Source organism: Strix aluco, chromosome 10, assembly GCF_031877795.1.
Source record: "Strix aluco isolate bStrAlu1 chromosome 10, bStrAlu1.hap1, whole genome shotgun sequence".
Taxonomy (NCBI): domain Eukaryota; kingdom Metazoa; phylum Chordata; class Aves; order Strigiformes; family Strigidae; genus Strix; species Strix aluco.
In genome coordinates, this window is record NC_133940.1 from 15,441,874 (window position 1) to 15,465,846 (window position 23,973).

At 44.6% G+C, this 23,973-nt stretch overlaps 1 protein-coding gene and 1 long non-coding RNA gene across 12 annotated transcripts in view; one reads left to right on the forward strand and one right to left on the reverse strand.

Annotated features, from left to right (window-relative positions):
- LOC141927939 (uncharacterized) overlaps positions 1–23,973 on the forward strand; it is a 75,595-nt gene that overhangs the window by 39,920 nt on the left and 11,702 nt on the right. Inside the window, exons 4-5 of one of the 3 annotated variants that reach the window (XR_012624634.1) lie at positions 10,886–11,022; positions 20,822–20,954. This is a non-coding gene — a long non-coding RNA (uncharacterized LOC141927939). Of the gene's footprint in view, positions 1–10,885; positions 11,023–13,752; positions 14,269–20,821; positions 20,955–23,973 lie in introns of those variants that run through there. The other 2 variants (XR_012624636.1, XR_012624635.1) reach the window with 2 other exon arrangements.
- Positions 17,053–23,973, reverse strand: part of ARHGEF9 (Cdc42 guanine nucleotide exchange factor 9) — a 221,387-nt gene continuing 214,466 nt past the window's right edge. For 8 of the 9 annotated variants that reach the window (XM_074835375.1, XM_074835380.1, XM_074835383.1 and 5 more), the window contains one exon: positions 17,053–21,006. In XM_074835375.1, coding sequence (XP_074691476.1) covers positions 20,825–21,006 — 182 coding nt within the window. In that variant the 3' untranslated portion in view covers positions 17,053–20,824. The remainder of the gene's footprint in view (positions 21,007–23,973) is intronic. The other variant, XM_074835376.1, reaches the window with a different exon arrangement.

The following is a 23,973-nucleotide window of genomic DNA, read 5'->3' on the forward strand; positions in this document are numbered from 1 at the left end:
CCATTAAAAAGCCTGATGCGCATCAGTAAGATTTGAGGTCTCTGTAGTGAAAGCCCAGAGAGCTGCAAAATGGGTTGTTAGTCCATGGGTTGCAACGAGAAATTAAACCTGTCCAAAGGTGAGACCAAAGCTTCCTCTTGTTTTGAGGACTTTGGGGTGGATCTTTAAATTTCTTCTCTGGTTGCTTTTTGGTTTTATTTTGAAAAAAGCCACGATACCTTTCCTATCCTTCATTTTCTTGGAAGGCATCATTTGTACAGGCATAGCAAGGATCTATCTTTGTGTGTGCACAAGCAGGTCTGTGATCTGCCCTTGTCCCCCATGTGGAAACATTAACATCTAACACAGGACGCTTCCATGCCTCTAGGATATAAACCAGATGTAAGGCAAAAAAGAAAAACAAAAAATCTCACAGCTGTCCTTGCAACCTGCTCCCAGAGAGTCCTGTGTACCTTTTTATCATCTTCAGTTGGCTTTCTCTAATGCACTATGGACCCTTTGTGGTCATGTATGTTGCCCTTTCCAGCAGAGCCTTCCACTCTTGGATATTTGCTCTTTTGAAGCATAACTAAATTATTTTGAACACAAACAAGGAGATTTCCTTTTTGGGGGGTATGCTGGCAAACACGGGGCCACCCATGCACTCCAGCCTGCTCAGCCAAAGCCAATATTCCCATTTGCTCCTCTCTGGCTGCCAAGACTGTGGGGCCCCGAACCCTGCCAGAGGTGTTTGCTCCGAAGCAGAGGCAGTAAGCATTGCTGCTGTCCTGCTCCCGCTGTGCCTGCGTGTGTGCAAAGGCATTTTTACTGGGCAGTGACAGACAGGATCTGGCCTTTAATCACAGGTTTCCACAAGGGCTTCTGCCGGTCTGGCTGTAGCACCAATTATCTCTGCATTTAGCTTATTGAGAAGTTAGGGGTAATTGACACAATTTTGCTTCAGAGCTCATTTTTAATGAATTAAATTTAAATTTAATTAACTATTTCTCACATTTTTATACTTTTTGTCTCCTCAGTAAACTAAAATGCTAATTGTGGAGCAGATAAGCATAATGTTAAGCTAGTTTTCAGAGGGTAATGGAGAGAAGGAAATCTCTGCACATGCGATGGATCCTCCTCACCAAAGGAGCATCTATGTTCCTTTTCCTCCCCATTGGCCCTATTTTCATATACATGTATTACATTATATGTATATGGGAATCCTTTAGGGGATGCAGTTCTTTCTGAAAAAAAAGATGGCCTTTTTTGCAGACTGCTCCAAACTTGATCTTTCTGGGAGCCCAGGAACCCCTTCCCTGACGTGTAACTGTTGCTCCCTCGTCGCTGCAGTGCTGAGTCCATCCCATTAATCACTAATCCTTTCAAAACACTGTATACAACTTTATTTTTATTTTGTATTATGTTTATCAAAGTAGGCCTGTGCTAAACCTTTGAATATCAGGCCCCTGCGAGAGAGAGAGAGAGAAGTTAGGTGTTAGTTCACCTGGAAAGGTCAATATGGCCAATGGTAAGAAAGATTAATTTTGTTTCCCTGCTAAAATAAAGGACGGGGTCTTGCTCTTTACCCTTGTTTACACAGCTCAGGAACAGCTCCTTGCTTTATAAGTCAGGATCACACCCTTCCTCACATTGCCGAAGTGCGTTTCCTGAGAAAGTACAACCTGTCTCCTCCATCTGCCACTGCGATCAAAATAGCTGGGGGGGAGCTCTCCTCCCCCTTCGCCATGCGGGAAGCGTTACTCAAAAAAACAAGCTGCGTGCAGCACCTGCAAACTGGCCCCCGTGCACAGGGCTCGGCACTTCCCAAAGCCGGTCAGGCAGTGCTGCTGGTGGGAATACTTACCTGCTGGGGCATGCAGTTGTAAAGAGCTGGGAGTCTGTGCTACTTGTGTTGTGTTAGATGCTGTGTGGAGGTACCCAGGCAGGAGTCCAAGGCACTCGGCACCGTCCTGCTGTGACCGCAGGTGGTAGTCAACAGGTTCCCCCCGTCTGTACGACAGCCTTCCTATCTTTTGCAACCTGTGTGATAGCTTTGTTTTATTATATCTAGATTTTGCTGTTAATAGCTATCTTTGTAGCTATGTTTGGTCTTTTGCATCATCTCAGTATTAACAGCGTGCGCCCCTTAAATATCCCAGCCAGGCAAATGTGTTGCTTGCTACTACCTTCTCCTCTGCTTCTGTCCTCCTCCTGTGCTGCAAAGGACAATGTGTCTCTCCCACCCACATGTAACCTCTAGTGTTTGTCACATGGGCAGTTTCTTTCTGATGCTCTGGCTTTTCATACTACTGCAAGTAGAAATGTTTGCAGCATGGAGAGGAGAAAAAGTGCTTATTTTTGGCCTACTGAACTTAGTACCACAAAATAATGGGATATGTGGCAAATTGTGACCTTTTCATCATTATTGCTAGCATGAAATCCTGAAGTTCTTTTTCCTAATATTCTAGAGATATGAACATTTGAAATTTCATTCTGCAATCTAAGATCTTAAGAAGAACATAAAATAGTACAAGGTTGTTAAGAGTTGGGGGACCTGCAAGAGAAATGCAGGTGTTTTCCTTGTCATGTAGCGAGTCTATCTCATTTGCAGAGTTTTTGCTTTAAGAAGCATTTTTAGACCAGATATGTGCTTGCTCACTAACTTGTTTGCTACAATAATGTAAGGCTATTTGGTTCTCTTCTTGTAATTTTGAGTGAAACCTGCTATGCCATGCAGATTTTTCAATCAAAATTCCCCAGTGACAGTTCTTCTGAGTCATCATCTTTTAGAAAATAGCTATTGGAAGTCTCTTCTCCCCCGTTCCCAGCTTCCAAACCATTTAAAAGAACTGTAATAGAAACTAGAAGAGTCTTAATCAGAGATGAAGAAATTAAACACCGTTGAACACCACTCTCGCCCCCTTTTTCCGTCCCCACAGCCACCCACACATCTTTCTGCTATACCTCCTACCTCTCCCACATCAGCTCCTGGCTCCTTCTGAGTTTGGCACTCAGCAAAAATGGGAACCTAAAGGTAATGCCTGGATGGAAAAGGGAATTAATACACTTTTATGCCTGTGTATACTCTGATCCTTGACTCTGGGATGGACAAAGGTATTGTGTTACTGGTGTAAGAGTATTATGTGCTTATTCTGGAGGTCTCTGCAGCTGCTTGGCCATTGACTCTTGCAAGTATCTTACTCAATGCCATAGGGAGAATCTATCTGTATGATAGATATGATGTATGTGTCCACTGAAATGGAAATAATATTATGATGTGGTGAAATCCCTCTGGATTCTCTGCATCTTACTTCCAGCTGAAATACAACATTTGTGGATGCTCCACTGAATGAGTTTGATCAGGGTATCTAGGTGGAAAAAACTCTCTTCTAAGCATTGAAATAATTTTTATTTATTTATTTAAAATCATAAATATGGGAAGACAAAAAAAGAAAAACCCAAACTCCAAACCCACATGTCTGTAAGAGTCATGAAGCAATAACCTTCTGTTTAAGTCTGGTTTCCTGGCACCACTGCTCACCCCTAGCAGTGAAATACATGGAGGGAGGCTGTAGAGTCAAATGGAAAGTGAAGGGAAATATGATTCTTCAGATATTTTGCAGCCTTGTCATTAGAAAACCGAGTAGGTGGAAGAGCTGGGTTTGGATTAGGAATTCCTCATCCCTCCCTGTGCTTAGCTCCCTTCTCCCTTTTCATCTCTGACTTACTCAATGTAGAATTCATTAATATGACAATGATATATTAGACAAACACTGGTCAGTTATTTTGCCTCTCTTCCCAAGTCAGTCCTCCTTCCCTCCCTCCTGCTCCTCAGCTGCTTTCTTCAGCACCATCCTTGTTCCTACGCTTTGGGCAATGACAGGGCCCAGAAGGACTTTAGTGTATTGGTTCCCATCTGGAACTTCTTTTCCCTGGGTTTTGCCAAGTGTCTCATACATGTGGTGAATAAGCCCTACTTTGTGTTTTCCCTCCTCACCACTGTTTGATGGCCATTTCCTGGGACAACAGCATAAGAAAAATAATTAGCAAAGCTCACAGCAATAACAAACCATGAAAATCTTTGCTCTCCAATTCAACTGTTTGACATTATCAAGGAGAAGAAATGTGAAATGGTAACACTCTTTAATTCATTAATGTGTTAATTGATTTAATGAAATTTGTTTGCAGCCACTTAAAACAGTCTCTCTTCTCTGCTTTACATTAACTGCAAGTACAAAGCGTGAGTATGGAAGACAAGGCTGCTGCTTGCGCAAATAAATGAAAATACTGTGATATAGCATAAGTTGCCTGAAAGCAAAAATCAAATTCTTTCCTGTTTTGCTGAATTTGGTATGCATCAAAAATACAAACTTTTTGCATTTCCAGTGCTCTGTGAAGAAGAAAAAGGCAATCTTTTTTCTCCATTAATAACAAGCACCTAAGGGGCAATCAGAACAGAATAACAGGGAACAGCCCAATTCAGTGAATTTATTTTTTTTGTCAAAAAAAACCCCTCATCAATCTACTGTCATAGATGAATGCTAGTGAGAGAATTGGGACTTAGAAATGAAATGGAGTTGTTGTCATATAAAGTGTGTCTCCTTTCAAAAACGCTTCCAATGGTATTTATTTTTTGTATTGATTTCAAGAAGCTCTGGCTGCAATACAGATCCTCTTTTGGCATGAATGCTTCTCTTGAGAATATTTTCCAGGTGTTTTTTTGAACACAGATATATAGTTGAGAAATCAAATCAGCAACGCAGCAATGCAGACAAAGGGAATGGCTTCAAAGGTTAACCTATTGTAATGGTTTGGCATTACTTTCTCAGCATCTTTGCCTGGACATCTTAAGCCAAAGATGCTATTGCTTTCAGGAGAGAAGAGCCCTTCTTCCCCCCCTTTCTCTCTAAAAGTCTAACACACATCCAGAATGACACTCCTAGAGAGAGGAAAAAAACAAGGGCGGATTGCTTAATTTGAAAGAAAACAATTTTTTTCTCCCATTTTGTTTTAAGTGGAGATGGACTTTGATAAAAAAGGACTGGGTGGGAAGGGATGTGTCCTCCCTTACTTCTGATGGAAACACGCTGGATGCGCAGGCAGAGCACTGACAAGCAATGGGTGTTTCCCTCACTGAAATAAAATATAAATTGAACTTTCATGGGTGTTCTCCCCGCCGCTTCCCCCCAGGTATTTTTTTGCTGGACAGCTGGGTCAACTAGCTGGCCAGTTTGGGTTATCTCCATGGGAAGCTTTGATTTTGAAAAGCAGTTTGAGGCTGAAATGGGGCTGCATTCAGGGCGTTAAGGCTCTTTCTAACTGAGCACAATGGAAATGGCAACCATGAACCATGGACCAAGGTTGTTTCTTCTGTTGCTTTTCAACATGTGTTTGTCTGAGTGGTGTCAGAGAACAACCTGCATTGATGAAGATGGAAGGACTATGAAGTACTGACACTTGTGATTATTGCTACTGTGAAGCTTCCAACTATTTGGGGTTTAAGAAGAGTTCAGGCATCTGAAAAAGCATTATCTTAACATTTGGCAAGATGAAAATCTGGAGGAGAGAGTATTAAAAATTTGCTTTTCATTAACACAAGCTAATTAAATAATTTAGCTAGCACTTTCAGTACTGAGAGATGCAGCCACATACTATTTTGAGTTTTCTCTTGTTTTTCTGCCAAGTTCTAGTCTCCAGACCAGCTTTATTTTTGAGTGGGAACTAAGGACTTTTGGACAATGTCAAGCAGCATCCACTGGATCTGCTAATTTGTGGCTAGATTGTGCAACTCTTACCCAACTAATTTTAGATGTGCCTCGCAGGGAAAGTGTGGGACAGCTTTGCTTAAGTACAGGCTAGAGGAACAGCCCTGAGCACAAGGATTAATTGTGTAAGAATATAGTACAATCATGAGTAGGGCTCATATGATGTAACCCTTTCCTTTAATTCTTTGTTGGTAATGTGAACTTTGCTGTAGTCTAGAGTTTCCTGAGAATATTAATTTATAATACACTTAGTTCATAAAAACATTTTATTTCTCAGTAGCAGCACCTCACCCCTTCTGTGGTTTCAGCATACAATCTGGGGAAAGGGGCTTTCTCTGTTTTGTTGTGGATTCATCTCTTTGCCATTATCCTTCTCATGTCTTTGTTGGATGTAGACTTTGTTTTCCTTTAATAAAGTTATTTTGAGCTCAATAAAGTACACTTGAGATACCATCCTTCCCAGGCTGCCATGCTGCTGCCTAAGCAACCGTATTCTTTCTGGAGCATTTCATGTAGGGTGTTTTTTCTTCCACCAGTAAGTAGTAAAGCTGCCCTAAAATACATGTGGTGCTTGGACTGGAGTATTCTTTCCCAAGAAAGACTGAAATCCTGCAAGTCAATGGTAAAACCTTGACTGACTCTAGTGAAGTGAGGATGAAGGGAGATTAGTCAGTATATAATCTCAATAAAACTGGGAATATCTGGGTGCATCACATCCAGAAAGAACAAAACCCAGACGCAGCTTCTCACTCAGCAGAGTGCAGAAGCCGATGCACTCACTCCCTGCTCGTCCTCCAGTGAGTGAAGGCTGGGCTGCCTGGAGGTGAGGGTGGATTCAGGCCTCTGTGTCCCCAGAGTGGTTTACCAGGGCTTGCAAGAGGCTTGTGCCTGGGAGAGATTTGGCTAGCAAGACTGAAGAGAGCCTGGTGAAAGGAAAGAGGGAAATCTGCAATGAAATCTGAGAGGAGAGTTCATACTGAGATGATTTGTGCAGAAGAGTCAAAAAATCAAAAGCAGAGTTTATAATGTGGACAAAAGTGCCAAGACTAGATCCCAATGTTTGCTTAATTAATTCAGAGAATTCCCCATAGACTTCACTACGCTTTGAAGGAGGCTCTTCCTGTGCTGATGCTGCTGCTGCCAGATTTGGTTCAGTTCATCTTCAGCAGGGCTTTGCCTGGTGAGACTAAAGCTCCAGCACCTTTCCTGAGGGCAGCGCGAGTGCCCTCAGTTACGGCCAGCAATGCGTACTGTTTCATAGGTGGTATTTCTCTCTGCCTGTAGGACCCTACAGCTGGCTATGAAGTATTGCTAACAAAAACATTTGCATGGAGGAAATGTGGGGGGAATCCATTGCTGCAGCCCAAGGAATGGGGAGAGATGGGCTAGGGACACAGATTTGGTCTTAAAGGTCTTTTCCAACCTAAATGATTCTGTGATTCTATGATTTGTGTCTGGCTTGTTCTCAGCACCCCTTAAGAGGAGGTTTGCTCAGTCTCATCCCTTCCATTAAAACAGTTATCCTAAGGGAGTTCCTACTTGCTATCTAGTTTGAGATACATTTTTTTCCTTCACCACTGTCATTTTGTTGTCATAGCTTCTAACTGATTGCTCAGTGCTGTTCATTTATAGCACCAGAGCTCAGGTTTTATTCCTATGATCAGGAGCTTACAAATACCTTTCGCAAAGTGCCACGTGCATCAGCAGCCATGTCCATCGCTCCTATAAATGGTGCCTTTTCCCACCATCGGCATTAGCAGTTTTAACCTCTATGCCTGGCTCACTGCTAATTTACAGCACTTGTAACACATCTATGCCTGCCTGCGACTGCTTAATGGAAACTCGGCTACAGTGAGAGGCAAAGAAAGAGTGAGAGAAAATGCTCAGGAAGAAAAGCAGGAGAGAGAGCAGCCTCTGTACCATAGCAAGAGCCAGTTTTTCAGGAGGGAGCTTTGCAGATGTTTATGGAAACCTGCCCCAGGTCTGGAAGGACATGCACAGACCAATGCTTGAGAACTGGCTGTGGGCAGGCACCATGGTTCAGTTGGAAATGGAGAACGACAATTACTAATGCAGGATATGAGCTGATAGCTAGCAGGGGGTGGGCTGGAGAGGAGTTTGCAAGTGAAAGCCAAGACCCCTGCAAGCCAAAGGGCCCCTTATCTCGTTGCTTTCTCCAGCGAGAGAAGGTGAAATGAGGAGGCTGTGAAGCAGGGCTGGCACTGCCTGGCCAGGGCAATACGGTGCTCTCTGCACCTGCACTGGCTGCTGGCACAAAAATGAAAAAAATGGAAAGCACAAAGAGAAATTATTAAAACCAACAGAAGTTGAGAAAGGGCTGCTGTGCTCCCACCTTGGCCATTGCTCCCAAGATATTTCAGAGATGTCCCATCTAGCTGGGATCTAGGCTCCATCAGACTAATTTTGAATTTAAAAGAGCTCTAATTATGCCATTTACTGCCCTCTCAATTGCATTTGAATCAATCCATGGGACCCAAGCAACTAAAGTTAGGGGTGTCCTTAACCTGGGCTTCAGGTGCAACCTTAACAGCTTGTACCCTAGCACCTGGGCAGTGGGGTAAGGTGACGAGAGGTATGGGGGGAGATAAGAGGTGACATAAGAAGTTGCAGTGTGCCCCTATGCCGGGCAGTGTCAGGACACCCCTCACGTCTCGTGTGCTGATTTTTCTCATTACTAAAATGAATGGGAAGGGGGTCTGTGTGTGCGCACAGCACCCAAGCACAGTGCTTTCCCTAGCTGTGCTGGGCTTCTAGGCACCATTACACAAAAACCAAGAAATAATGTCACTAGAAGAAATGCTGCTTTTTAAATGACTCGTTCATGGCTTTGTTTCAGCTGTTACAACATTGTAGAACTAATGGCCAATCACTAACATTACAGCAATGTCCTTGTCACAAGTGAATGCACACACTGAGCTTTATTTGTGTAATATCATTGGGCTGGCAGATAATGAGAAAGAAGAATTTTTGCCCATAAACTGCAGCACATGTTAAAAATCACAAGTAGAAAGCAGAGGAGCTTGTGAATCACCTCACTGATCAAGGATTTACAACTCTCAGTGCTGGTCAGAGCAGGGGGAACATAGGGTGATGACAGAAGTCTGCACTTTTGAACAAGCTGTACTAGCAAGATGTGTCTAGGAAGCAAGAAGGCAATTAATTAAATACAAAAAGAAATACAAAATGCGAAGTGGAGAGGAAAGGAAGGAGAGGAAGGAAAACGAGAGAGGGAGGGAGGAAAAGAAAAAAAAAAGAAGGGAAGAAATACATCAATTTGTAAGTCTAAAGCTATGCAGAAGAGTGGGAGCAGGACCCCTCAGAGCCCTGCTGAAGGCTCTGCAGAAACACTGCGGTTGGCAGTAGCTGCAACCAGGGCTCGGTTCAGCTCGGATGGACGTGTGCCAGGTTGGCCAGTCCAGTGCTCCCTTATGGCCTGCCGTGGGAAAAGGGATACAACGTGGGCCTTGGCTGGAACTAGTTAGCCACACTGCTCAGGGTGACCAGCAAGAGGGGAGCAGGTGGATGGGCTACAGAGTGAGGAAGTAAGACAGGAAAGCAGGTGGAGAACATGGCTTCTGGCATCTCCCCAGGCTGCAGGGCCAGGAGGCAAGTGAGCTGGCTGGCCAAGGGATGGGCTGGCCATGGGGGCACCAAGGATGGGCTGGGGACACACGGTGCTGGGCAGCTGCCCCGGGCCTGGGCTGCTCTTTGGGGCCAGCTGCGTGTCAACCTCTCCAGCACCATCTGGCTGGAAACGCTTACTGCTTCTTCAGAGAGGGGCGGCGGAGGTGGTGGTACAAATGTCCAGTGTGGCACTGCAGAGTGGCCCTTAGGAGCGTCCAGCGAGGCGGTAAGAGGCAGGCGTTAACCAGGCATGAAGAGGCTTTCGCCTGTGTGTGCGGGGTCCCCAGGCGGCTGCGATTGCTACAGCAGACACCATGATCTCTGCACCGGATTCCCTTTGATCTGTACTGGCTTTGTTCACTTTGTAAGCCCTCAACCTTTCTGTTCCTTTCAAATACTGCTGAAATTTCTTGCACTGGCATGCTTGAACCAATGTCCCCTAATATACCACCCTCTTCCCACCACCCTACTCTTCCAGTCTAATCATTCACTAGCTTTAGCGCTGAACTCTATTATCAGGAGCCAAATAATAGCCACGCTTCTTCAAGAGCAGCTTTAAGTTGATACGAGCCATAAGTCAAGAGGAACAATTTAAAAAAAAAACCCAATATATTTTGCTTAGACAAGCATTACTGTGTCATTCATTTGCTAAGTCTTTTTACAGTCCACTTAGCCTGCACTCTGCCTGCTGTTTGCTCTGAGCACTCTGCTAGACCGGACAGGGACAGTAACTGTGATCAGCTTTGCTAGCTGGTTTTTTTTATGCTTAGTTTCACTTGAAGGGTCTCCGCCACAATGTTTGGATAGAAACACTGCAGAGACATGATTATTTATTTAAACCATCTGTTTCCATTGGCACAAAGATAGCCCATCACAATATTTCTGTTGGTCTTCAAACTCTTTGCACACCTGACAGTGGCCGTACATCTTAGCAGATCCAAGTGAACAGAGCCTGCTGTTAGGAGCAGTTCATGCTAGTTTGTGCAGGTATAAATAACGTCTGTCACTGAAGGCAATGCCCTTTTCTCTGCTGCCCTCTCTGAATTTCTCATCCTCCAGCCTGGGAATAGCACAGGAATTATAACTAGGTGGGAGTGGAATTCAAACTGGCATTTCTACAGCAGTTTCTATCAGCCTTTCTCTTCCAGCAAAAGCTTTTTGTTTGTGTTTGGTGCAGGATAAGTATGGCCTTTAACCCTCTATATGACTGGGTATTACTAACATGCCTTTCCATGAAAAGCCAAAAGAATTACAGAGACAGGGCAAAAACCAGTGCTGAGCAATCTCCACATCGCTCTCCCCCAGGGTTGTTATCTCTGGCTTTTTAGGGACCTGTTATTCCTTAACCGTAAAAATCCCCATTAGCTCCTGACCCTGCTTCTAGTCTCTAATGCAAAGAGTCTGTCTGGGGAGCATGAACACTTTAACAGTGAATGTGGGCTTTTGTGGGTGCTGCCTGTTGGGTCCATGCTCTGATTTCTTTTTCACCTCCCCAGGAAACAACATGGACACAGTCCCTGCTACCTCAAATTACACCATCCGGTTTCCCATGTATTCGTAAATCAGCGGGGTCAGCATGCCCAAGGTGCAAGAAGTAGATGGGAAAACCCAACCGCCTGTTTCCTTTTGCCAGGTGAGTGTTGTTACCACCCGCTCCACCATAAAACCACATTGTATCTGCACACAACAAACATCTTGCTTCTCCCTGTCCAGAGATGTCCTTAATGGAGTCCCTGGGTAGTGCTAAATTGTATGAAAGGCTGAAACCACTCATCTGTAATCAGGCAACAAAATCAAACTTGTTTAATGGTACATCCAGACAGTAAAAATAAGGCCAATGTAACTGCACTAGCAACACCGATAACAACAGCACGACACATCCTGGAGCAATTTGGCTGCGGCTCACCTCCCCAGCCGGCCGGCAGCATGCGCAGCCGGCACTGCCTGCAGCGGGCAGGCCACATGCTGTCAGTCAGCCCCTTCCCTGCAGCAGACTAAAATTTTGTGGTTTTCTCCATCCGTTTCCTTTTGCCCCCGGCGATCCTGCCCGCACCTGACAACCAGGCTGCCAGTACTGCAGCCGGAATCCAGGCTGGGGCAGGTGCTGCAGGCAGGATACGTACCTTGCATGTCAAAGCCCCTTTAGCATCACCTTTGCAGTCACCTTTACCGTCACCAGCAAACAGCAGATGCCTTCAGGCAGCGATTCGGCAGGACCAAACACGGTGGCTTTGTGGGGAGCCTGCACACTTGCAGTCCTTAGAGAATGGGCACAAACTGTCCTGGGAGCAGAACCAGAGACCACGTCACCCATCTCGGCTCTCACCACAGCTACGAGTATTTATTGTATTTGCTCCTATTTTCTTTTCCTGGTCCAAAGACTCTGGATTTCCTTTGTATAGCGTGAAACCACCGCAGCAGCAGGGCTGGCCAGGGACTCCTCTCTTGCTGCCCTGTATCTGTGGGGGAGTGAAACTTTGAGGAAATCGGTGCGTTGGTCACATATTCCCTCAAAAAACAGCCTGTAGAATAAGGGCTCTGTTAAGGCAGGTGGCAATATGGTTACAGCTCCCATCGACAGGACTAGAGAATAACCCTCCCTGTTCCTGACCCACCTCGTGTGTACGCACAGCACCCACCATGTAATGGGCACCAGTGCTTTTACCTGTTGGAGTAGGGCTCTTGGTGACTGCCACAGGCTTTTGTGTCACTTGGGGGTCCCCTAGGAGTGCAAGGGCCCTCTGCAGCTGGCCATGGACACCAACGCAACAAAGCTTGGCTCCAGCCAAACCGAAAAATAAATTGCGAAATACAGGTGATGTGTTTTAGGTCAGATAAGGCAGCGAGTGACAGAATTTTTTACAATTGCACCATTAGTGCAATTTGCCTGTCTCGTCGTTTGCTGGATTTGGGCCTGTGAGGCTCTGTAAAAAGGGCACACTTTCACGTCAGCTGAGAACTGGATGGGAAGCAGAGTGTGCTGTAAGGTTGCTCATTTCTGGCACAGGAAAAGCACTGGTCTGGCTGCTGGAGAGTTAAAATACATCAAATGGCACTTCTTTGCATTTATCCAGCTTCCAAACAGAAAACAAAGAACAAATGTGATAGCACAAATATGTGGAAAGCAAGTCCACTTTAAGACATGTTAAAATACCTTCAACTCGAAAAAACCCTGTGGCCTGGGCAGCACGGGAGTGACTGATGGTGGAGAAGTTATCAAATGTCCAGGTCAGCCAGCATCGAATTGATATTAAAACAACCTGGGCAACAGTTCAACAAAGCTCTGCTCAGACCATCACCTAGACAGGCCAGCTCTCACCTGGAATGATGACATAGCCTGTGACAAAGGGCTTCCTGGGACAAAGACAATAGTGACTTCCAGTTCTGTAAATGACTTAATTGTTCAAACCCGCTGCTCTCTTCACACTTCTGCAGTGAATGTGATACAGTATCAATCCAGCCTATATAAAACCTGCCTTAAAAATCACTGTCTTTAGGAGGAAGAGGTACTTCCTCTTAAGTGGCTGAGCTAAACTATTTCCAAGCATTTCCAGTCTGGATCAGCCCAGTCACTAACCCCTTGGATCAAGTACTGCTTTCAGTTACACCTGTATTAAGCCTGTGGTAGGTCACTGGGCCAATTTTGTTGTTGTTCGGTTGTTCTGACTGTTCAGAAAACAGTCATGAGTCGGATTTCTTTTTTTTTATAACCTCAGTTACACAATTCTAGGGAAAAATCCCACTGATTCAGAGGAGCCTCTGGATGGCTGTTGTACAGATAAGAGGAGCCCTGGCCCTGCTGGCATGGATGATGGCTGTTACTTGTTTGGCATCACCAGCCAGGGCAAACCGTGCTGTGGGCAAGAGCCACCTATTTTCTGATTTCCTATGAACCTGCAAAGGCTTTAATGCACACATCCACAGCCTCTGAGTATTTGCTTCATGAATAAAAGCTTCACAGCTTTTCTAAGTGAGCTAAAAAGAGAAGCAAATATACCAATATAGTCTTTTACTGCTTCTCCATGTATTAAAAAGAGAATAAAACTTCTCTTCTGAAGTTAACTTCCACTGACTTCCAGGACCAGCCAGGAAGATGCCACGGAGTCTCTTGGAGCCTGAATTCTCAGAGGTTATTTATAAGCCAGTTGAGTACCATGATTTATTCTGAAAAACCTAGATCCTAGCATAAATGTGTGTCTGCTCCCCTCCAGCTATACAGTGGGTATAAAAGCCAGACAGGCTCTAGCTGCGTACGTTATGGCTCTCTGCTATGATAGCAACAGGGCAAGAAAGTGCGTGTGTATGAAGATCTGTGTGTGTACTCATCTCCGTTCAAAATGCGATTACCAACTCTTCTCCCCAGCTGTGAGCCGCAGAGGTAGCCAGTGGTGACACTCACTTGACAAGATGCCCCAGAGCAGAGCACTTTTTCAAGGACTGATGTTTTCTTTATGAGGCAAGTGTTTCTGCAAGGGTTTAACTTTTCTATATATTCTCCTAAATGAAAAATAAAAAACCCGCAGTGCTCCTGTCTTGGAGATTATTTTGTTGCTGCTGTAACCTGTACTGAAAGAAGAGGAAAGTACTCTGTGTCCCTCAGACAATGTGCACGCCACCAGACTGGCTTTGGCTGCTGTGTCAACAGCGAGGTGCTGGAGGGAGGTTTGGAAATGGGCTCTGGGGGGCTCTTGGAACAGGGAAACACTTTTGAGCCATTGCTGCTGCCCAGCCCGGCCTGTAGAAAGGGCTGAGCCCAGAGACCCTGTCAAAACTGCAAGAGGCAACAAATTACTGTGGCTCTGAAATGAGGAGATGCAAATCTTCACCAGGATGCATTTTGCCTGGAAAGAGCTGGAAAAAAAAGGATGTGAACATTAAAAGCATTTAAGAAATACCATGTATCTCTCTTCCATAGCAAAGGTAAGAGATTCAGACAAATAAACACAGTTTTACATTTTGTACCTGCAGTTTTGGGGAGATTATATTTGCAGTTAAACAATTAGTGTCCTTCCTTAGCAGCAAAGGATTGCAAAACCCTCAAGTGGACAGTGCTTAGAAACTCTTGAAAATGCCAGTCATTCCTGCTGCATCCCCAGCAACATGCAATTCCAGTTTGTTCTTTAATAACCCAGCACAGATGGTTCATTACATGCTTTGGAGCGTGCTGACCTGCTATTGTACTTAGTGCAAAACCTGGTGCTGCTTCTTAGCTACAGAATAACAAGAAAATTCATTGTAATCCCAGCACCATCAGTCAGATTGAAAGTCTGATTCCTTAAAAAGCAAAAGGTCAGCTGTAATACCATGGATATATACACACGGATAAAACAGAGATGGCTTTGATGTACAGAGTCATTCATACAACATTCCTGTCATGTCACAAACATATGAGCCTAAAAGCTTTACTCATTCTACTACGGTTCCCAAGCAGAGCCAGGGCCTGACTCTACCCATGGAAGCTGCCAGCTATACACGGTGTCGCCATATTCTGCACAACAACGTGCCCTCAGCCACACAGCTTGGTAACTGTGCAGGGAGGAGAGGGAGCATGACAGACCATCAAAACAGGCAGAATCAATGTAGATGTTAATTTTAAGTCATTTCCCTACTGATTATCATTCATTCTGAGGACTGAATTCTGTACTTTGACGTAGGTAATAAAAACTTTGTTGCAAAATGGCGGACTTAGGCATGCATTTCAGTGAGCTTCTGAATCAAGGTCTCAGAGATCAGCTGGCCGCGTTTGTCCTGGAGTGCCCCTACTGCTACGTCAGAGGGTCAGTTTGGTCTGTTACCCAGAAATACTGCCTAATGAACCTAGCACCCTGCAAGAGAAATTAATTTTAAACTGGGTTTCTTTGGTTTTTGGTTTTATGCAACCAAAGTTCGTAGTAGCTGGCTGAATGCTGGGTAGCTGGAGAATGCTAAAAACAAACTAATACTGTTGCTAGATGAAATATATGACTCTCAACGACAGGCTGCAGTGGCAATCCCAGCCACGGAGTGCTCTTCTCTCTGACCACGCCACGAAAGCAAGCCAGGCCTGGGAGCGTGTTGCAGGGGCATGGAGGTCGTTACTGCTTCTGAGTAAGCTTTGGCAGTGCTCTTGCTCCCAGCACACATGCTGGGTGATTTGGTTTCTTCCCCATTCTCTCTTTGCCAGAGCTTTTTGTGGTACATTACACAGCTTGGGCAATGCACATGGCTCGTGCTCGCCCTGAGAACCCCCCTCTCCTTTCCCACAGCTCACATTTGCAAACTCAGAGGGGAGTGCAAATATTTGTGCAAATTTTGGCCTGCAAAGACCACAGTGTGGGTAGGAGCGGTGTTCTTCAAGGGGAGGTTTTATACCCAACTGCATTTTGGGCCAGTTCTCCCCAGCAGCATACTTGGGAAACTGCACTGTGCCAATGCTGAGTGACTTCAGTTACGCACCACAAGAGGAACAGGATCACTTGGGTCAGGTGAACCCCAGCACGGCACCAACGGCCTCTTCATTGCGAGCAACAATGTAAGCAAGAGATAAAAGCTTGGCTTGGGGTATTGCTGAAGCAGTAGGCAAATGTGAAGCTATGCTTGAGGCCTGGGTGAGCCTGCTCCTGAACCCACTCAAACTCTGGCCCTGCAGCTCACAGCTTTGCCTCTATCCCATCTCTCTCTTTCTCCCAGAGCAGAGCTGCTTGGCTTTTGCATTTTCTCATTCCCTTTGACTGGTTTCCTAATATGTGTGGGCTGAAGATGCAGTCAGTCTGTGTGCCAGCAAAGTGGCCATCACTCACTCAGACAGGCACCCACAGGACAGACAGGAAAGAGCAGAAAGTCAGTGTCATTACTGAAAACGTAGCTCTTCGGCTGCAGTTATTTATAGCAACCTGGTACATGTGCCTGTGTGTTTCTCCATGTGACAACAGGCATTGCTCCCAACCACTACCAGGTCTGGATGCCATGGTGCAATAACCCCAGTTTTCTTGGTTGTAACTGTATTTTTGGGCTATCTAGAAATACACAACTCAACTGTCTTACCTGTGAAATGCCACTGGGTTCCTGGAGAGACCACTTTGCCTTTCAGGGGTAAAGCACCCGGTTCCTTCTCCCTGTGGGCACTTGCTCCCTCCATGCCAAGGGAAAAACCAGGGCAGGAGCCTGCTGATCTCCTCAGGTTCAGCCTTCTGCAGCGGAGCAGCGCGTGGCCAGGCTCCCTCCCCTCGAAAACCCACCCCCTGCTCTACTTCCACATGCTCTGAAATGCTGCTTATGTTGCTCACAAGGTATTTGTGATTAGAGGCTGTTTGGAGAATTCGTCTGTCTTGAAGTTGGGGTTGGAGCTGAGCAAAGGTCAGTAACAGAAAGCATTTTAAAACCATGTTTAGCAGAAGACTTGATCCAAGCTCCACTTAGAGCAACCCCTGCCAGCACTTGCAAGGCGGTATTTTGTCAGCATTAAACCTCCAGCTACTCATTAATCATTTCACTCAGTTCAGATGGAGGACACAAAGCAAGGGGGAAGTGGGATATTTCCAGAACAAACCTATTTTTTGGTTACACACGAATGTCTCAGTGTCTGCTTTGCTGACAAGCTGGAGCCCCACCCCAGCGATTCGTACTCAGCCTTCGGGAAAAGAGTGAGACCGCTCTGAGGAAAATGATTTAAAATGCCTTCAGATGCCTTTTCACTTCTTTTTATTTAATTCCATAAATATTTTCATAAGGCTCAGTGTCTTTACAACACTTTTTTAAACACTTTTTTTGTTTTATACACACAACTTTGACACTTGTTTGACAGGGTCAAACAGTCCAATATAAACAAAATAATAAAACTGGCAAGTGCGGATCAGCTGGGTTACCAAAATCCTTTTTTTTTTTTCTTTTTTTTTTTTTTTTTTTTTTTTGCTCTTACTGTTAAAACCCCAAAAGCACTAAAATATCAGTATTTGGCTTCAAACTAGAATTTTAAAAACCTTTTTTTTTTTTTTTTTTAAATTCTCTGCTACAAGTCCCTGTCGTCATAGTGCCTTTAAACTCCTACAGACTCTTCTTTTCTTCTTAAGGAAAAATAAGCTTGGTGATGCCATGCAGAACTTACAATAGCTACTAAATATACATGTTCCCTGAAATGTAGCTGCAATGAAAAGATGACAGAGCATAAAGAGAACAAAACCAGAAACCCAAAGCACCACAGTGTACTATCAATAACATTGCAATGGACGGCCAGTGACCATCCAGAAACTGAAACAAATTTCAAATATATTTCTCTATGTATTATTTTCTATTTACAACTGTTAGATGCACCTAGGTTGGTTCTTGTTTGATCTTTTTGGAGAGGGTGGGGAGGCGAAAGTCTTGAATTTAGATCCTCTGTTCTAGTGTCTAGGTCAAGGGGTAATGCATGTCATTTACCTAGGGAAGAGGGTATTTTTATTTTTTATATATATATATAGATTCAGCCAGAGATAATACCGTAAACATGTAAGTTTGTTACAACTCTCTTGTTTCTGCATATGGAATGGTAAGTGGGTTCCTCCTGTCTGGCATTGAAATGAAAGTCTGTATCAGTTGCTCAGTCAAAATCACCCCAATCTGATTGCATCTGCGCTGCTTCCAGCGCTTCGGACACGAGGCAGCCCAACCCTGCTCCCTATTGGGAAAGCCACAGTAGGTAGTAAAAGTGGGACCCAGTGCAGGTTCTTCTTTGTGACAATGCTCCATCTCTTGCAGCACCTTGGCAATTTATGGAGGGGAAGAGCTTTCTTGAATGCCATTGCCTGAGAGCCAAGCCCCTCTTCCCTCTGGAACAAACGCCTGCATCTGCTTTGCCTGCCGCCTGGCTTCGGCAAGCACGAGCAATGCTAGTTTGTTTTGGCCTTCCACTTAAGAAAGAAGCTGCGAGTCCAACAAGAGGCCTTGTCAGATCAAGCGAGTCTTGATTTATGATGCAAATAATGGTGTGGCGGTGGTGTTTCTTTTTTCCTAGTGCTGAATATTTAGGAAGCATCTTCTCATAAAAATTATGGATGTCTCATTCTCACTCTCTGAGGCACAAAACAGTAAATGAAGAGGCTTAACTAATGTGCTTGTTACTTTTTTTCCCTAAGCAATTAAAAAGGCAAAGGAATAGTGAAATTTTCATCATGTTGACAACAGTTTGTAATCTCTCTCTTTCTCTCTCTCTCTCTGCATCTCTCCAGCCATTCAGAAACAGTAAAACATTTCAGTTAACTTCTGAGAACCCATTTCATTCACTTCTTTAAATACCCATTCTGTTAAAGAAACAAAATAATATTTGCTACATATTCAATATTAAAATCTGACCATAAAAATGCAAAGATACAAAAGAGCATAAAAATAATTTCTGATATAAAATTGGGTTGCTTCCTATTTGGGATTCCCGGTGTTTCGCTGCTGCCTGTCACAGAGGGGCCACTCTTCCTCTCCAAAACACTAGTCTGGCTTTGCTGTTTACTGATAGTTTCTAGATTACCGAAAAGTGCTGAGATTATTTTTGTACTTAAATAAAAAATATAGCCACTGCCTTGTAATATGCCCTGAAATAAAACAGGCTCCATGGAAATACTGAAATCACACTCTCTGCTCTTCCCATTCATTTGTATTTCTTAGGGGAGAAAAAAAAAATGTATCTCCACATTAGTTGGCCTGGAGTGCTTATGTGGTGTATCAGATTCAAAAGAAAAGGATAAATACCGTGATCAATCACTTCATCCCACATATTCAAAGGAGCTTGCAGAATAACTCTGCAAGTTTTTAAGTTCTAAATCTGGTTTAACAGTCTCATTTGCCCTAGGAAAAAAAAAAAAATCATCCTAGTGCACAATGGTCTGTTTTACAAGCTTAAACATAAGCTTTTCACTTGCAAACAAATGTACTTAAGGCTGAAATTGTACGTTTGAAAATAGGGCTATGAATCTCCAGAGGGAGAAAAAGAGAGAGAAAAGAGACCTGGAGAGTTTAGCTAATCACTCCAGAGCCCACTGACACTGATACACCTCTGCTGAACCATTGATGTTGTTTAGGCTAAACTGATCACTTTTTTAGATTAGGTCACGTAATCATGGTCATATGGCTAAACTTCTCAGGTCACATCCCTATCTTTCCTGAAAGGCAGTGCTCAACTCCTCTGCAGCTTGGGTCCATTAAATATCAGGTAAATACTTCCAATTACTTAGGCAGTGATCCTTCTGCTAATGGGTCGCTACCAGCAGATCGTGTTTCGCTTGGGAGGTCAGTGCCCAAGTGAAGCAGGGATCTTTTATGGAATAGAGTAGAGCAGGCAGTGCGTGCAGTCATGGTCCTCACTTTTGGGATCATTGCTCCTGTAATGGCAATTAGTGGTTCATTAACGCAGGCGTGTGTGTGGCCAACAGGATGGGACCTTAGTTCCTGAAGAAAGAAAACTGGCCATTTGTTGGAGCCTAATAGCCAATTTTCCTCTAGCTGGAATGGAGGGCATGAAGCCATCAGTTTTTAAGCTTTTATCTTTGCATGGAAAACAAAGATAGGAGTGGGCTTTTCAGAGTCGTGTCTCAGCTTAAAAAGAAAACAAATCAAAGATAACCCCACAGAAATAAAACTAAATGCAAAAGAAATAAAAGCCCCTGATATTCTTTTCTCAGTCTTACTCCAAGTGTGAACAAATCACACTGAACTGAGAAAAAGACAGTGCTTAAAAAAAATGCAAAAAATTAACCAAGGAAAACCCATCTCTCGCTTCCTAAATAGCTGATACCCCTTCTGCTTCTTTTCACCTGCCCACAACAAAACAGTTAAAGCCAGAGAAATACTGCACAGCAGAGCATGGTGCACAAGGGAGCACATCCAGACAGGCACGAGTCAGACCAGAGAATGCAGGATGGGGACGGGGAAAGGGTCGATGTTCTTCATTGAAATGGTAACTCCGGGGACAGCCAAGGAAGGGACGGAGAGGGAGGGAGAGGGAGCAGAGACCTCCCGGCACTCCAAAAAACAAACAACCCCCCCCATAAATAAAATCAAATAAAATATACACCAATGTAGTCCATGAGGAACTTCAATGACGAATTCACACAAGCGAGAAAGCATTCTGGGATGCCAGTGACGACTTGAATGAAAATGAAGAAGAAAAGAAATTAAAAAAAAAAGATGTCCAACCAATGGAATAAAATAAAATAGGTCACATGGTTAGAAATCATTGGTGCTTCCTAGTATCTAGTAGCAGATTGCTTCCCAAAAACAACAAAAAAAGTTTTTGGTCCTTCTATATATATACATATATGTATATATATTATTATTTTTAAAATGTGTGTGTGTATATATATATATGTATATATACTTAGTTGCAACAGTGCTTCTCCGAAAAAAGGTCCATCTATAAATATAATTTTATTTATTTTTATTTTTAAATTTTAGTTCTTTTAAGTTAAAATTCTCCATCTCTCTAGGTATTATTTTTTGAATGGTGTTAACCTGCTGAAGTTTTGCCAGAATGGTGCCTGGCTGCGTCTGGGTTCGGTGAACTCGAAGACCTGGGACTGGGATATGCCATCTGTCACCATGTATTGTCCCTGATTTAATGGATCCTGGGGTGGTGGGTAGGCTGGAGGAACCGACTTGGAGTAGCTCACACCTGCATCGATGATTGGGGGGAAAAAGAAACAGATCAGTCAAAGTGCAATTGGGTCAGTAGTCTTTCTTCGTCATGCTATCGCTTCTTATCACTTAATAACCAGGGTCCCAAATAACAGGGAGATGTGCTAGAGACGGCAAATCTATGGAGGAATGCAGCAGCTGCCTAAACTCTCATCTCAGAGGCTACCTATACTAGACCACGAGTTGAAGATTTGGAAAATATTCATTACTTTTTGTACTGGCCAAGTTTTGCCTGCCCTCATGGAAAAGTCCTGCGTGACCTAACGAGGCACAAACGTGGCCAGGCCATAGGAGTTATCAGTCTGGTCAGACGAAGGCAGACAACCACATCATTCACCTGCTCACAAATTTAACACTTGCTGTTTCCAAGCTTGTTTTAACCCTCCCTCCCAGCTACGCCCGGAAAGCGGTTTAGCCCCAATATGCCCCGGTGACCAGCCCCGAGCAGCGTGACCCCGAGGACCACTTGGCACCGGTTCCTGCACCACAACGGAGCAGCGCTGCTTTGGAGGACGCACTACGCTGCAGGGACCCGCACCGCTTCAGCACTGTTCTGCCTATACAAAGGGCAACTCATTATTTTCTTTTGGAAAGTTTGTAGGACTTTTCCATAGGGTTCGTTTTAAATTTACCAGTCTGGTTTCAGCCAAAAATGGCTGCACGCAATGCAGAAAAGGCTGATTCTGCTCAATCCAAACTGGTACCAATGGATGGCCTGGCAAGGCTACACTTTCAGGTTCTAGAGGCGTAATTTCCACATTCATGAACCACAGCTCCTGCGCAGGAACGGGGTGAGGGGATGCTGCCCTTACAGCTTTCCCACGGAAAGGGGGAGGTTCATCAAGCTGGGACCTATGCAACCTGTTGTAAAGGATGGTGTAGAAAGGGCGGCTCTGGGTGAACGAAAGTGGAACAGGAGGGAGGCACGTTGCCACCAAAGTGCAGACTACAGGGAACAGTACTATAGCTACTTCTGTATTTCCTTCCCCACAACACCACTGGTGAGGGATAACCCCTCCTTCAGCCTCAGGGTAGCGTGATCAGCTGGAAACCACAACTCCAGAGAAGGGCAGGAAGGAGAGAGGAGCAGGGCTCTGAAGCAGGTTGCTGTAAGCTCTGGCCATCTCTGGATCCCCTCTGCTGCATGCAGAACTGCTCTTCCTTCTGCGGGGAGGGCAGCCCCGGCCGCGTGACGGGTGGCAGGCTTCGCAAGGGCCATCTCGAGGCCATCGCCTCCCCTGGTTTTAACCGCAGGAGCGAGGCGACTCTACCCAAGCAGATCAGTGTCCTCATCTGGAAAGCGGGATAGCATCACCCACCTACCTCACACGAGGGTTGTGAAGCTAAATTAATTAATGTTTGTAAAACACTTTGAGATCCTCGGCTGGGAAGGTGCTAGAGAAGGCAAAATACGGTGATTAGCACCCAGGTACCACAGCAACGTGTGTCAAAGAAATGCGACTCTTTCCATTCAGTTAGCGGTTCCTACCCACACACAAACACATGCTTTGCGGGACCAGCGCTGGCCGGCCTGGGCACAGGAAGGCTGCACACAGTCGGGTACTTACAGACAAAGGAAAAAGCCTCACAAAATGCACTCACAGAGCTCATCAGACAACTTTTGTACGTTGCCGCATTATTAATTCAGACCTCTTTTAAATACAAAGCTAAAGCTTTAGTATGGCTTTAGGAAAGAGAATTAATTCGCTTCCCCTTGCTATAGAATTTACCAATCAAGGGTTGTTAAAATCCTCAAAAGGTTCAGACCAAATGGAGATGTCATCTGGACTATCTCTACTGATTGCTCCTTCTTTACAGCAAATACCATTAAATCATGCACGGTCCACTGTAGGGAGTAACCAAGACCCTTCCTTACGGTGGACAAAAACCACTCCGTGATTCATACCTTTAACAAATTCATCACAGTTAATATTTCAAACTTATTTGAAAAGAACAACCCGGAGATGTTCTGCATTTCTGTCTGCATGCTAGAATAGAGTACTCATCAACAAGTTTTCTACTCTTTCCCAAGCTCCTCTCTCCTACAGAAAGCCTGCAGAGCCCTTGCTGTCCTGGGGTCAAACCTGGACAGGGTCAGTTCTATGATACCTGAGACAACTTCTGTACCGTCCTTGTTGTCAGGCCCCAACCTGCAAAATTCAACCTGAATTTACTACACTATGTGATTTAAGTCAATGATGCCCCATAAGGACGGAGTATGGGCTTGAGCTCATCTCTGCCCTACCTCTTCCATCCCTTCTTGTGCCACCGTCCTGCTCCGAGCTGCCTTGGTGAAAGGCAGTCAGCATGTGGGCAGTGCAGCCAACTGCAGCATTTGCTCTGGAGGGCAAACTCTAGCCTTGAACCCATATAAGAGCGTAGACGTTCTCCCGGAGGCCACCACCCTTTAGTGCCTTGGCCACTTTTCCCAGCAGAGACTGGCGAGGAATTTTAGGATCTGTGGGAAGGTTAGGACCTGGTACAGGTCCTTTACATGGCTAGAGTTGCGGAATATATCTTCTTCTGTCTGGTAAGTGGTTTGGATCTTTGACTGACCCAATTGACCAGGAATTACTTCAAAGGCAAATAGTCCTCATGCCACCAAGATTATTAACTAATGTTCTACAACACAACAGAGCTGTGAATCTAAAGCTGCTACTAAGGGACACCGGGCAGTTGTTTGTAGCTGTGGAAGACCTTAAAACCACACTGCTTTAATGACGTGGCCCAATGGCTTTTGCACCCTGTGGCTGCAGAGTAGCAGTCAGCCTTGTGATGAGCTGGGCTGAGCTCTTAATATTGTCTCTAAACCAGTTTGTGGAGGGTGAACTAATGTATTTCAATCATGATACAGAAATGCTAAGAAAACTCCTGGATCAGCAGAATGTTATGCACTTGGAAGGCTGAAGAAGTAGAGAAAGGACAGTCTGGCTGAAGTCCACTG